This window comes from Monodelphis domestica, chromosome 2 (assembly GCF_027887165.1).
Source record: "Monodelphis domestica isolate mMonDom1 chromosome 2, mMonDom1.pri, whole genome shotgun sequence".
Taxonomy (NCBI): Eukaryota; Metazoa; Chordata; class Mammalia; order Didelphimorphia; family Didelphidae; genus Monodelphis; species Monodelphis domestica.
Genome location: NC_077228.1, coordinates 440,532,359 through 440,546,232, shown reverse-complemented (window position 1 = coordinate 440,546,232; position 13,874 = coordinate 440,532,359). Strand labels below are relative to the sequence as shown.

Below are 13,874 nucleotides of genomic sequence, written 5' to 3'. Positions count from 1 at the left end.
AATTCCCATTAAGTTTTTGGTGGATTTTTTTTTTTTGCTATTTACTAGGTTTTCTTTTAGCTGAGCAACACACTTGCCAATTTGAACATGGACACAGAATGTTATCAGTGGAAGGGACCTTGTACATCATCTTGCCTAATCCAAACTGTTAAAAACTAATTTGTAACAATAAAATCCAAAAAGCAATAATTCTTTAACTTTATGCCAAAATGTTAATACCAAAGCTGCAAAGGAATGTGAAAATGTCAAATCATGAACATGAGCCACAAAAATTCCACATAAAGCAGAAGCATTAATAACTTTCAAACATCTTCCCCTAACATCCTATTTCTCCTTCCTTGCTGTTTTCCTCCTAAAGAGTAATCATTAAAGAATGCCTAGTTACTGGGCACTGTTTGAGAAGCCACTGTTCAATATAACTCTACTGTCCAGGAAGTTGCTGAAATATTTTTTTAAATTTTAATTACTTTATGATAATCTTTCAAAGATGTGTTAAACACTTCTTTGCCCCCCCCTTTTTTTAACACTTACCTTCTGTCCTGAAATCTATACTATCAGTTCCAAGGCAGAAAAACAGTAAGGGCTAGGCAATTGGGGTTGACTTGCCTAGGGCCACATGGCTAGGAAGAGTCCAAGACCACATTTGAACTCCCAGAACTCCCATTTCCAGGCCTGGCTCTCTATCCACTAAGCTTCCAGCTGCCCCTCCCTGCCTTCTTAAATAGGGCTCACTGCACACAAAATATCTAGCATATTAAACTTAATTTAGCCTTTTTTTGTGGGGTCAGTATTTAGAAAATCAGTTACAATATTATGCTGTAACTGGAAGGCCCTTTGGGGCTGGGGAGAATGGGGCCAGTTTGGCCCTAGATCTATTAGACTTTACTGGAGCCTGCTCCTAAAACTTTCAAATGCCTAGTGTTCTTTAAGAGATGTGTATTTACTTAATAAGAATTTACACAATGTATATAGCACTTTAGGGTTTTAAAAACTGTTACACATTCATGAATTTCATTTTATCCTCACAACAACCCTGTAAGGTAAGCAATGAGAAAATGGAAACTCCAAGAAATAAAAATGACTTACCTTGCACTGTACTCCTAGAAAATAGTAAAGCCATGATTAAAACTGAGATCAATACTTCATATTCAGTGCTCTTTCTACAACACAGCTGCCTCTACTTTTTACAGTTCCAACAACTGCACCTGTTCATCTTTCAGTCAGTCTTACTAAATGCTGCATATACTCTGAACTCAGCTTTAAATTAAAATTATAAAACTATTTAGGACAGCTCCTGGTAACTAGCATGATACTAATAAGTTTATAGCATACAAAAATGATTCCTCAGAGTCAGAACTTCTGGGTTACTGAATAGAAACAAAACCAATCTCTCTCTTTTTTTTTTTTGGTAATCTGGATTAAGGTTAAAAAAAAAAAGGCTTGAGAGATCCCTTTTATGTGTAGTTTTCCCACATTAGAATATAAGCACTTTTAGGGTAGGACTCTTTCTTTTTTGTTTGGAATTCTATCACTTAGCACAATGTCTGGCACATAGTAAGCATTTCAATGCTTATTTACTTGCCTCAACCAAGAATGTTGTTTCCCTGACAAAGTTTGCACTCAGAAATGACATCAAAATCAGTATTGTGGAGACAAAAATTCATTTCGAAAGACAGCATCAATCAGAGCCACACATAACCTTGGTGTGCAAATGCTATTGCAATAAAACAAAAGTGTAAAATCAATCTATCACATTATTTGTGATTTCTTACAATTCTATTCACCAAGGAACCTCTTTATTCTCTTGTCTTCCTTTCTGGAGGTTAGCTGAGGGAACAAACCCAGGTGATTGGTCTCTTCAAAATCAACTCCACTTCCTGACCAAAAAAGCTTTAGAAACTGACACTTGAGGGCCCCAGGAGGCAGCCAATGAAGCCCATGAAATTCACAGATGCAAGCAGCTCAAAGAAAGCCTCCAAGTCAGCAGTATTTTAATAGAAAAACTAATAAAACTCAGGGTTTTATTTACCTCCAATAAGGCTGGCTAAGGTCATCCATCCGATGATCATCATCAACAAAAAGGCATTTACAAAGCACCTAATTGTATTTGATGCTAGGCCAATCATATATGTACAAAGAGTTACAGAAAGAAAATTCTGGCAATTTGAAAGCTTAATTGTGTTATGAATCTACCCTCACTTAAAGCGAAAGCCTAAAAATCACCTTTGAAACACAAAAGGTGGGAGGGAGGGGTGCAAGCACTAAGAAGGAAGAAATAACATGACATAATTAATGAGTTAAAGGGGACACAGGAAGCAGGCTGTAATAGTGCAGGATGCATGAAGGAAATGGGTGTACATAAATTATAAACTACATTTTTTCATGCTGCCAGTTTGCGTTCTTTGGAAGTTTCGTCAAGGCTTCTTAGAAGCTTGTCTGCATGTAATTGGGCACCTGCAGCACTTCCTATCCACCCAAGCCTTTTCAATCACTAATTTTAAAAAAACACATCAGCTTTGATAATTCCAGGCTTCTCAACACATTCCCTTAACCTCAGGTCATGGGACCCTATTTTACCTGGAGGTAACAGAGTTCAAAACCCCAAATAAGGAAAAAGAAAACCATCAGCTTAAAAAGTACTCTCCTTTCACTACTTAATCTGTTCTGGGTTATGAATATTCGGCTATCCTGTGGAAATAAATATCCTAAAAGAGTATATGTTATAGCATCATTTTACACTGTGAAATATCAAGTATGAACACCCCCTAATCCCCACAAAAACCATGCCCTATCCTCCTTCAAATCTCTCTTCCAAACCACTTCCTCCTCAAAACGATCTATTTCCTCATCTCAATATTCAGCTATTATACTTTATAGTCAATCAATCAACAATTATTAAGTGATTCCTATGTGCTAAGGCAAAAAGAGGTAGCTAAGTGGCTCAATGGATGGAGAGCCAGGCTCAGAGACTGGAGTTCCTGAATTTATATGTGGCCTCAGACACTTTTTAGCCCTGTAATTCCGAGCAAGTCACTTAACCCAAATTGCCTGGCCCTTACCAATCTTCTGCCTTGGAACTAACTTGGTATTAATTCCAAGAGCAAAAGTGAGAGTTCCAAAAGGGGAGAGGGGGCGCAAAACGCAGTCCCTGCCTTCAAAGAGTTTACAGGACAAATAGGAAATAATTCTCATCAGGAATGAAGAGGCCTTGAGGAAGACATTCTGTAGAAGGTGGAATTTTTAGATGGGGCTTAAAGGAAGCCAGTTAGGGCAGGAGTCATGGAGGATAAGAGAAATGCCCAGAATCAAGTGATGGATCTTGTTCCAAGAGTGAGCCAGGAGGCCAGTCACTGGATCAGGATGAGGGAGAAAACTGTAAGAAGACTGGAAAGGTAGGTTGTATTTTGATTTGGATCTCAATAGGGGTGACAAGGTCAGGTGTAGGACCCCCTCCCATGACTGCACTAGTCCGGCTGTGAGGTGATGATGAGGCAGCAGAGGGAGGGGCCGTGTCATAAGGGGTGCTGCAAAGGGGAAATGGCCAGGTATTGGCAACGGACTGGATGGGGGGGGGAGGGGGCTAACAGTGATGAGTCCAGATGAGTCTGGTACAAGGAAGGGGGTTCAGAGGTTTGGAGGAAATCACAGATTTTGAACTGGAAGGGAATTCTAAAGTCATCCATTCCAAGGCGAACCCTGGTCCTCTTCACTCCAAGGAATGCTCTGAACTCCGGTGTCTTTTAATCACCCCCCACACTGAAAACTACTTTAAGGCAGAGACTTAGAAAACTGGTTCTTCCAATTCCCGGTGCCTCGAAAATACTTTCCGTCCAGACCAATGACCTGCATCAGGCCTCCTGATGGGGAGGCCTCCCGGTGTGGAAACTCCCCACACCAATGCAGAGCAGCAAACTCGTTTTAACTATGAGTCTTACCGGAACACTGACAGGGCTGGGGGCTTGCCCCGATCTCCTAGCTGGCGTGCTGGACGCCAGGCCCTATTCCCTCCATCCACTAGTTCCTTAATGAACATTTGTTGAATTGAACCCAATCACTTCAAAGATTCATCACCTGGGCATTTGCCTGATCTCCACCCGTTTCCCGACCCTTTAGTCACAGGAGGGGCGAAGGCTCCACGTGTACCTGGAGGCCACTCCGCCCACACGCACCACGGCTGCGCGAGCGGGGAAGGGGAGGAGGCCCCGCAGGAGAGGAACCCCTCAGGGGCGATGCTCCAGCGGATGAAGTTCAGCACAGTATGGAGGGAGGGAGGGACTCATCCATCCCGGAGGGGTACGGATGATGGGGCCTGGAAAGAAACTTGGCAAGGGAGCGCCCAGATCCCATTCCTACCCCCTCCCCCGCGCCGGGCACTCACGGTTCCATGGCCACGGGCCGTGGCGGCTCACGCCCGGAGGGGCTCCCGTGGCCCAGGCCCCGAGCGGCGCCGCCTGAACCGAGGTAGAGACAGCAGCAGCAGCAGCGGCGATGGCTGTAGGAACCCAAGCAGCCGGTTCCGTAAACTCATCAGGGCGCGACGCCCGTCCGCAGCTGCTGGAGCCGCCGCCGCGTAACGAGGTCACGTGGCCCGGAGACGACTCCGGGTGGGGGTGGCTCCGGGAGGAGAGGCCCGGGACCCAGCCTTCCGCGAGGCAGTCGACCCAGGCCGCTTGGGCTCCTGGTCTACGTGGACTTCTTAGCCCGAATCCCGCAGAGAGGGCAAAAAACTACACCTTTATTTCCTTACCCCCAACTGAAATTCAGCCAGGTTTTCCATGAGGAATTTAGATAAAAAAATAAAATTATCTCGTTTATATGCATTACATAGACACACACATATGTGCAGATGTACAAAGCAAGTTGTCTCTGCATATATGTTGCTGTTGTTAAACCTTCATTTTCAAAGAGGACCAATGACCTCATCGGGTGACATCTAGACCAGCCTAGTCCTCCTGTACATGAATTGGATTTAAGTGAGGCGTAATTGCACAAACGGAAGACAGAGAGGGAGCTTTCTAGCATCTGTGTATAGATGTGTTCCTGTATGTTTATCGAATGTATCTTACATTTGTGTTTTGTGTGTTTGTGCGGTTATCTTCATCTTCGGTGTACCTTCCATGTATGTTACACACATCTTCCATATGTGTTTATATCGATAACATGTTTACCACATATATCTTCTATATATACAATCTTCCACATAATGCATATATAATTTCATATGCATCCATTATCAAAGGAATAGATACCTTGATATATACACATGGGAGTTTAGATATGTGTGTATTATCTAGGCAGATCTATCTAGTTTCCATATATATCTTCCATAGATGTAATCTTCCATATGGAATACATATATAATTTCATATGTATCCCATTTACAAAATAATATATACATCATATAGACACACTCTTACATATATGCACACATCTATATCCCCTTTACATCTATACACCCATATGGGAGATTAGATATGTAGATATATATGTATGTATGTATGTAGATAGGTATATCCTATTTACAAAGCAATATATTTATAAAAACTAAATATGTGTGAATAAATATTTATTTTTCCCTTAATTCTATCAGAAATTTAGTCTTTCTTCATGAGGAATTATTTAACAATAAAATTATCTCCCCTATGTGTATGTATATATACACATATATACACACACACAAAGCAAACACTATATAAAATAATTTTATATGTAATATAGCATACTTTGTGTATATTTGTATGTCATCTCCTCCTCTATATTATAAGCTAATAAATGTTGACTGATGGGACAGCTAAGTGGTTGGCTCTATGGATTGAGAGCAAGGGTCAGAGATGAAAGGTCCTGAGTTCAAATGTGACCTTAAACACTTCCTAGCTGTGTGACTCTGGATAAGTCACTTAACCCCCATTGCCTAGCCCTTACCACTCTTCTGCCTTAGAATCAATACACAATATTAACTCCAAGTCAGAAGGTAAGGGCTTATTTAAAACATCAAATAAATGTTGAGTGATTGATGAATTGAAGGCAAACATTTTTTTGAGGAGTCCACAGGCTTTACCAGACTATCAAAAGATTCCATGACAAGGTTTTCATGAACAATAACAGTCAAGTGTCATTGAATTCAACTTTTTTTTAAATTAAAGGACCTACTATGTTCTGTGTTTGTCCCTAGGCTAAGTCATTCCATCTTAGTGCTTCCAGATAGCTCTTTAAGAGGAGGTAAAGAAGTTACTGAGCTGCATTGGTGGAAGCTGTTTCCAAATGAGGAGCTTCATAGGTGGATAAAAAGCTCATGTCTGGACCAACCTGTTTTCCTAAAACAGTAACAATCCCCCATCCCCCAAATACTCACAAAAAGCAAAAACAAAAAAACACTGAGCAAGGCATTTAGTTGTTGAAGCTTTTGATTTGGAATTAAAAGAGATCTGATCCTGGATCTTTCATTCACTATCAGGTTGAATGGCATCTTCTAGTATCTGTTTCTCATCTTTCAAATGATGGAGATTGGATTACATGCTCTCTCTAGAGTTCTTTCCAGAGTTCTAACTTTCTGTGATATCAAGTAGCCAAGCCTAGAATTATAGATTTACAGCACTAGGGGAAATTTTTAGCTATCTTTTTCTCTTCTTTAGGTGAGAAAATTCAAATCCTAGAAGATTAAATGTCTTGTCCCAGGTCACCAGGGTTTTAGTGGGACAACCACCACTTCTAGGCTACAATCAACAAATATTTTTGAAATTTGTGCCACCCACAGGAATGATTTCTCACTGAATTCTGTTAAGTCAGCTAAATCATCTGAGGAGTGGTCCTGAAGACAGTGTAGAACTTTCCTAAAGGGGCTTAATCAAGCAAAAAAAAAATCACATAGAAGTAAATCCATAAATTAGTCCTTTTGCTTCATACTTTGTAAACAAGATTTTAACAACCTGAAAAAGGAACAGAATTTCTAGGTGTGAGTTGGGGACTCATAACAGAAGAATGACAGGACTTAAAATGAGGAAAGATCCACATTTGAATCATGACTGTGACATGACTATAGGACCTTGAGCAAGTCACAACTTCTCTCAGACTCAATTTCTTCCTCTACAAAAAAAGGAGTAATACAGCATTTACTTCAAAGGGTGATTCTGGGAATCAAATAAAAATGTATTGAGAACATTTTTCATACAAAGATGTCTGGTTATTGTCTAAATACAAACGTCCTGAAGCTTGGCCTGAACAAATGTTCTTAAAAGTGAGCTCACAAGGCCTTGGTTACTAATCTAAATTATAAAATGCCTGAATTTGTCAATTTAAATTAAAAGTGAATGAAAAATAGTTATTTAGTGTTATTTGCTAAATGGTGGGAATACAGATATAAAATGAGACAGTCCCTGCCTTCAGGGATTTCTTTAATTCTTAATTTTTTAAAAATTCTGATCTTAAACATTTAAAAAATGAACATATTCATATCCAGAGTAAAGCAGAAAGTAAGGATTGCATATAAAACTGCAGGTAGGAGTTTACATTTAACAGGAAAAGACAATTTAGAGGGAAGCAAAAGGAAAGGAAAAGGGTTTTGGTCTGGGAAATCAGGAATGGTTGGTGGAATAAGCCATTTTCATAAAAAATGATAGTATTAATTTGATTATAATTCTCAGGACACACACAGGGTGGTAAGGAATGAGGGTAGGGGAGAGAAGCAGTTACAGATCAGAAAATGACCAGGTCTGGGGCTAGACAGAGTTAGTTCTCACCAATCAGAATAGTTCAGCCCCAGAGAGGAAGCTAAAAAGCTAACTGCCTTTTCTTATTCTTCATTTTCCAAGACTCTCTGCTGGATCAGTCTTTCCTCCTTGAAGCTGTTATCTCTAGGTTTTCAGGGCACCATTCTCTTCTGGTTTATTCTATCTCCTTTAAAAAAAAAATGTATTCATTTGTTTGTTACATTAAAGTTCCTACACTGGGACTCCTTATAGTAAAGAAGACATTTACTATATTTATATATAAACTATGTCTTGCTTGTTTCTATGTATCAGTTCTTTCTCTGGAGGGAGACATATACAAATTATTCTTAAAACATTCCTGTTGCTGTTCTTTTGGTTCTTCTTATTTTACTCTTCATAAGTTCATATAGGTCTTTCCATGTTTTTTAAAAAAATTAACTTCCTTGCCATTTTTTATGGCACAGTCTTATTTCATCACAATCATGTACTACAACTTGTTTAGCCATTTCTCAATGGATGGGCATAACTTCCAGTGTCTTACCATTACAAAGAGAGCTGCTATAAATATTTTAGAACATATAGGTTCTTTCCCTTTTTGCTTAATCACTTAGGAAACATACTTAATAGTGGTATTGATGGGTCAAAAGATAAATACAATTAATTTTATAACTCTTTGGGCATAATTCCAGATTGCTCTCCAAAATGGTTGGATCAGTTCACAGTTTCACCAACAGTGTATTAGTGTCATCATATTTCCACATCCCCTCCAACATTTGTCATTTTGCCCTTTTATCATTTTAGCCAATCTGATGGGTATGAGATGATATCTGTTATTTTGATTTGCATTTCTTTAATCAAAAATTATTTAGAGCATTTTTTCATATGACTACATATAGCTTTGATTTCTTCATCCAAAAAACTGTCTATTCATATCTTTGGATCATTCACATTTATCATTAAACCTCTTTTACTGGATCCTCATCCAGCTCATGTCTTCTAATCCTAGATATCCCACAGGGTTCCTGGGCTCTCTTTTCTTCTCCCTCCATACTATTTTACTTTGTGATTTCATTAGCATCCATAAATTTAATTACCATCCCCATGTAAACAATCCTCAGATCTACATATCCTGCCCCAATCTATCCTTAAGCTCCAGTCTTCCATTTCCATCTGCAAACATCTAAGATTGAATGTCCAGTAGATAGATGTCTTAAACTCAATATGTGCTAAAAGGAACTAATTATCTTTTCCCCTAAACCTTCCCCACTTCTAAACTTCCCTGTTATTGCAGAGGGCACCACAATTTTAGGTTCAAAATCTAGGTGTCATCCTTGACTGCTCACTATGGATTTCATCTTTGCAGCATCTCTCCAGTATGCCTCCTTCTCTCCTCTGCCACTGCCCTGTTAAAGACGGCCATCACCTCATGTTTGCATTATTGCAATAGTCTGCTGGTGGGTCCTGCCTCAGGTTTCTCCCTATTCCAATCCATCCTCCTTTCAGCCACCAAAATGATCTTCCTAAAGTAGAGATCAGACTTGTCACTTCTCTACTCTCTACCCACACCCACTCAATAAACTCCAATAGCTCCCTATCACTTCCATAATCAAATACAAAATGCTCTCTTTAGTATTCAAGACCCTTCATAATCTAGCTCCTTCCTAACTTGCTGGTTTTCTTATGCCTTATTCCTTAACACATACTCTTCCATCCAGTGGCACTGTTATGTTCCTGGCAGTTCTGAGAACAAGACACTCCATTTCTTGATTTGGGATATTTTCTTTTGTCTCCTATTCCAGGAATGCTCTAACTTCTCATCATTACCTGCTGAACTCCTTGGCTTTCCTTAAGTCCCAACTAAAACCCTACCTTTCCTAACTCCTCAATTTCTTCTGTTAGTTATTTCCTATTTATTCTATGTATAGCTTACATTCATAGATTTGTTTGCATATTATCTCCTCTATTAGACTGTGAGCTCCTTAAGGGTTGAGACTGCCATTACCTTGAAATAATCAGATTGATTCTGTGTCCTCTTCAAATTATTCTAATTTATAATTAATTTATTTTTTTCCTGTTATTGCCTGTCATGAATCTTTGTCTTTGAACCTAGTTCAGAAATTCAACTGTCCTGTAATGATTTAAATTTAGAAATCAGTTTTCTTGTTAATTATTGTTCTATGCTTATAATAAGTCAAAGAAATCTTTTACCCTTAAAGGAAGTCTGATTTGTTATCACTATCTCTAACCTTGCAGGCAGACTCAAACAATGAACATTTCTTAGTCCCAAAACAGAAGGAGGGGGTTGTTGCTAGCCCCTCATTCCCACTTTCTAACCAGTCATAGTTTGTTTCCCCACCTTTGCAAACCTGTTCTTTTTTCTGTACTTTAAAAATTATAAAAAGGTTAGTCATAAAATTGGGACACTAATACATTGGTGGTGGAGTTGTGAATTAGTCCAACAAGTCTGGAGGGCAATTTGGAACTATGTGCAAAAGGCTTTAAAAGAAACCAGCCATACATACCACTGCTGGGTTTATACCCCAAATAGATAATAAGGAAAAAAAAACTTGTACAAAAATATTTATAGTTATGTTCTTTGTGGTAGCAAAAAATTGGAAAATGAGGAGATGCCCTTCAATTGGGGAATGGCTGAACAAATTGTGGTATCTGTTGGTGATGGAATACTATTGTACTGAAAGGAATAATGAACTGGAGGAATTCCATGTGAACTGGACCAACCTCCAGGAATTGATGCAGAGTGAAAGGAGCAGAAACAGAAGAACATTGTACTCAGAGACTGATACATTATGGCATAATTGAATGTAATGGACTTTTCTACTAGCAGCAATGCAATGACCCAAGGCAATTCAGAAGAACTTATGAGAAAGAATGCTATCCACATCCAGAGAAAGAACTATGGAAATGGAAATGCATTAGAAAAATATGTGATAGATCACATAATGTGATAGGGATATGATTGGGGTTTTGATGTGAAAGAATTGGGCTCCTGGTGATATGAATATCATGGAAATAGATTTTGAACAATGATACATGTAAAACCCAGGGGAACTGCTTGTGGGATTTGGGAGTGGGGAGGAAAGAGCAGGGCAGGGGGAGAGGATCATGACTCATGTAACCTTGGAAAAAATTATAAATTTAAAAAAATTATAAAAAAGGTTAGACATTCCATTCCCTACCTTAGGGTCTTAGTGTTTTGGGGGAAGTTGGGGTCTTATTTATTGGTAAATTCATGCTTTACTAATAAATTAAACAAAGCTCAGACCTTTGTGCTTCCATTTACTTCAATTTCATTCACAACAGCCTCTTTTTGTAGCCCCAGTACATAGCACAGTGCCTGGCACAGAGTAAGCATATACTAAATATTTATTGTTTGATTAAATGTTCTTCTAGGGCACAGTCCACAGTGTTTCCATGGGAGGGTGGAACCAATGACAAGTTAGAAAATGTCTGGAGTAAGCAATATATCATTGCAGGTTGCAAAACTTTAGCACTTACAGAATACCTAACCAGAGAGTGGTTAGACAAGGTCCCTACTAAATGAATTCATATTCTTTAGATTGAGCAGAAAATAACTAAATACATATCATCCTGAAAGTCTTAACAAAGGGGCAATAAACGTGTTTTTCCATTGACCAGTATCATCTAGTGTTGTATGTGGTAGAAGGAAACTGAATAGTTGGGAGGAAAAGTTCATAATTATATCAAAAAAAGAATGAAGTGAGCAGAACCAGGGGAACAATTTATATAGTAATGATATTTTTAAAATGAATAACTTTAAAAGATTTAAGAACTTGGCTTGAGATCTACTTACACAAAAATATTTAGAGCAGATTTTTTTGTGGTGGCAAAGAATTGGAAATTGAAGGAATGTCCATCAATTGGGGATTAGCTGAACAAATCATGATACATGTTGGTGATGGAATATTGTTGTGGTATAAGAAATTTTAAGCAAGATGATTTCAGAAAAAGACAGAAAGATCTGTGGGAACCGATGCACAGTGAAATAAGCAGAACTGGAAGAACATTGTACCCAATAACAGCAATATTGGATGATAATTATCTATGAAAACTTGGCTACTCTCAGCAAGGCAATGATCTGGGACAGTCCTGAAGGACTTATGATGCGGAACTGTTGGAGTTGTCTTTCACATCAGTGTATCTGCCAAATAGGCAGAAGGAGGAAGGAAATAGCTTGCCCAAAGCCACATGGTTATTAAATTGCAGGCAGCACTCAAATTCCAAGTCTTCTAATTCTAGACCTTGTGCTTTTTCTATTAGCATACTACTTATGATTGCTATCAGTAATGATAATAGCAATGCCTTAAAAATGCATGATTTCCTCACTGAGTGCTCCCTTCTTCAATGTATTAATACCTCTGTACTAGTTCATGAGTTATAATACCATAAACATTCATTTCCTGTGGGCTGACTTCTAATGATGAGTCCTTCCAAACTTAGCTAGATTGATTCTTCTCCAATGACAAACACAGCTTATCCCTGTTCCCATATTCTTTCAAGCTCATTCAGACCTGCTTTGCTGGCACTATATTGGCATAGCCTTTGAGAACCCAGGGTTACCTCCATACTTTCATAAGGTATTGGCATAATTGACATAAGACTTTACTAGAGCCTAACTATAATTTTCTTTTTATGTTATTTATCATTTATAACTTGGAGGAGTTAAATTTCCTCCAAAAATAGGACACATCGGGTAGTTCTTCACCCTATAAATCTATCTAACAATGGAGCTTCCCTTAGAAGACTTTTGAGTTCTGGCTCATTAGATTCTCTATGGAACACAGTCCCCAATAGATAATATCACTCTTTTCTCCCTAGACTTTTAAGTCTCCTTTCTCTTAAACACAAAGTTTGAGCTTTCCAAAGAGTATGTCAAATCAAAATCAGAGTATGGAAGGAGACAATGAATTAATGTTATCAACCTATTACATTAGGAGGCTAGTAATTATGTATATATGTAAAAACAATCCTGTATTTCAAGAGCTCATCAACTCTTAACATCAGTCTGACCACATTATATGAACAAAAGCAAGCAAAATATCCTTTTCTATCCACATGGGAGTCAGGCTATTAACAAAATTGAAATAGCACAGCTTTGAAATGATCATGACATTTTAAAAAGTTATTTGTGTTTAACACATTTCCTAGGAGACAGAATAGAAGAGAACAATGCTTCCTCTGGGTTTACCCACCCACTTCCCGTATGTATCATCTATTCAGGAGTAAAAGTCATTAATGTATGCATCTTTCACATCTGGAGATGTATCTGGAAATTTATCATTCTATGACTTCATGACTCAGGAGATGACTCATTATTTTCACCGAAGGATATAGTTCTATATGACAAAACTAAAACTATATGGTGTCCCCGCTAAGAACTGTAGTCTTTTCTTAAATGATGCCAATCTTAATACATAAACTAGGTCTTCATACTTACTATTATCTAAAATATGTAGGCAAAAGATTCTCTACTTTTCTGGTTTTCTGAACCAATCAAACTACATTTTTTCCCTGTTGAATCATTTAGATCTATTTAGAAATTCAAGCAAACATAAGACTGTATTTCTCTTCCATGTGTTTATCATCTATGTCCTCAATATCAAAGATGCAATTGAGACAAGAAGGACCATGGCTAGCCTGCTACTCCTAGAAAAATCTTAGTGGAAGTCATATTGTGAGAAAAACCATCATTTTGCTAATCACTGACATGCTGCTCCCTCCATACTGTTACAGACATACTCAATGGGACACTGGACCTGTGTGGAGATCTCTTCTCTGACTTCATTTTATAACTCTTACCTAACACCCAGTTTTGTTGATCCCAATGAACATCTGAAGAAGGCAAAATACAAAGATAACGAGATACATTTTTGGACCCATTGTGTTTGAGCTGCTTATAGGTGATCCAAAAGGAGTTGTCCAGCAGGCAGTTAATGATGAAGGATTACAGTTCAGAAGAGAAATTTGGACTGTTTGCCATCTGCAAACAAATGGTGCTTGACATCATGGTATAAAAGATCACCAAGAAAGAAAAAAAGAGGAGAGAGCAACAGATAGAACTCTGAGGCTCATCTTTAAAATGGGTCAGAAGATGGGCAATGGTGTTATAAAGATGACTGAGAAATATTG

At 38.4% G+C, this 13,874-nt stretch overlaps 1 protein-coding gene across 6 annotated transcripts in view; it reads right to left on the bottom strand.

Annotated features, from left to right (window-relative positions):
* TMEM181 (transmembrane protein 181) overlaps positions 1-13,874 on the bottom strand; it is a 119,346-nt gene that overhangs the window by 81,487 nt on the left and 23,985 nt on the right. For 2 of the 6 annotated variants that reach the window (XM_007484829.2, XM_007484830.2), the window contains exon 1: positions 4,379-4,520. The exons of 1 other annotated variant lie outside the window; for it this stretch is intronic. In XM_007484829.2, the coding sequence (XP_007484891.1) occupies positions 4,379-4,386 (8 nt within the window). In that variant the 5' untranslated portion in view covers positions 4,387-4,520. 3 more of the 6 variants (XM_007484831.3, XM_007484828.3, XM_056819004.1) reach the window with 3 other exon arrangements.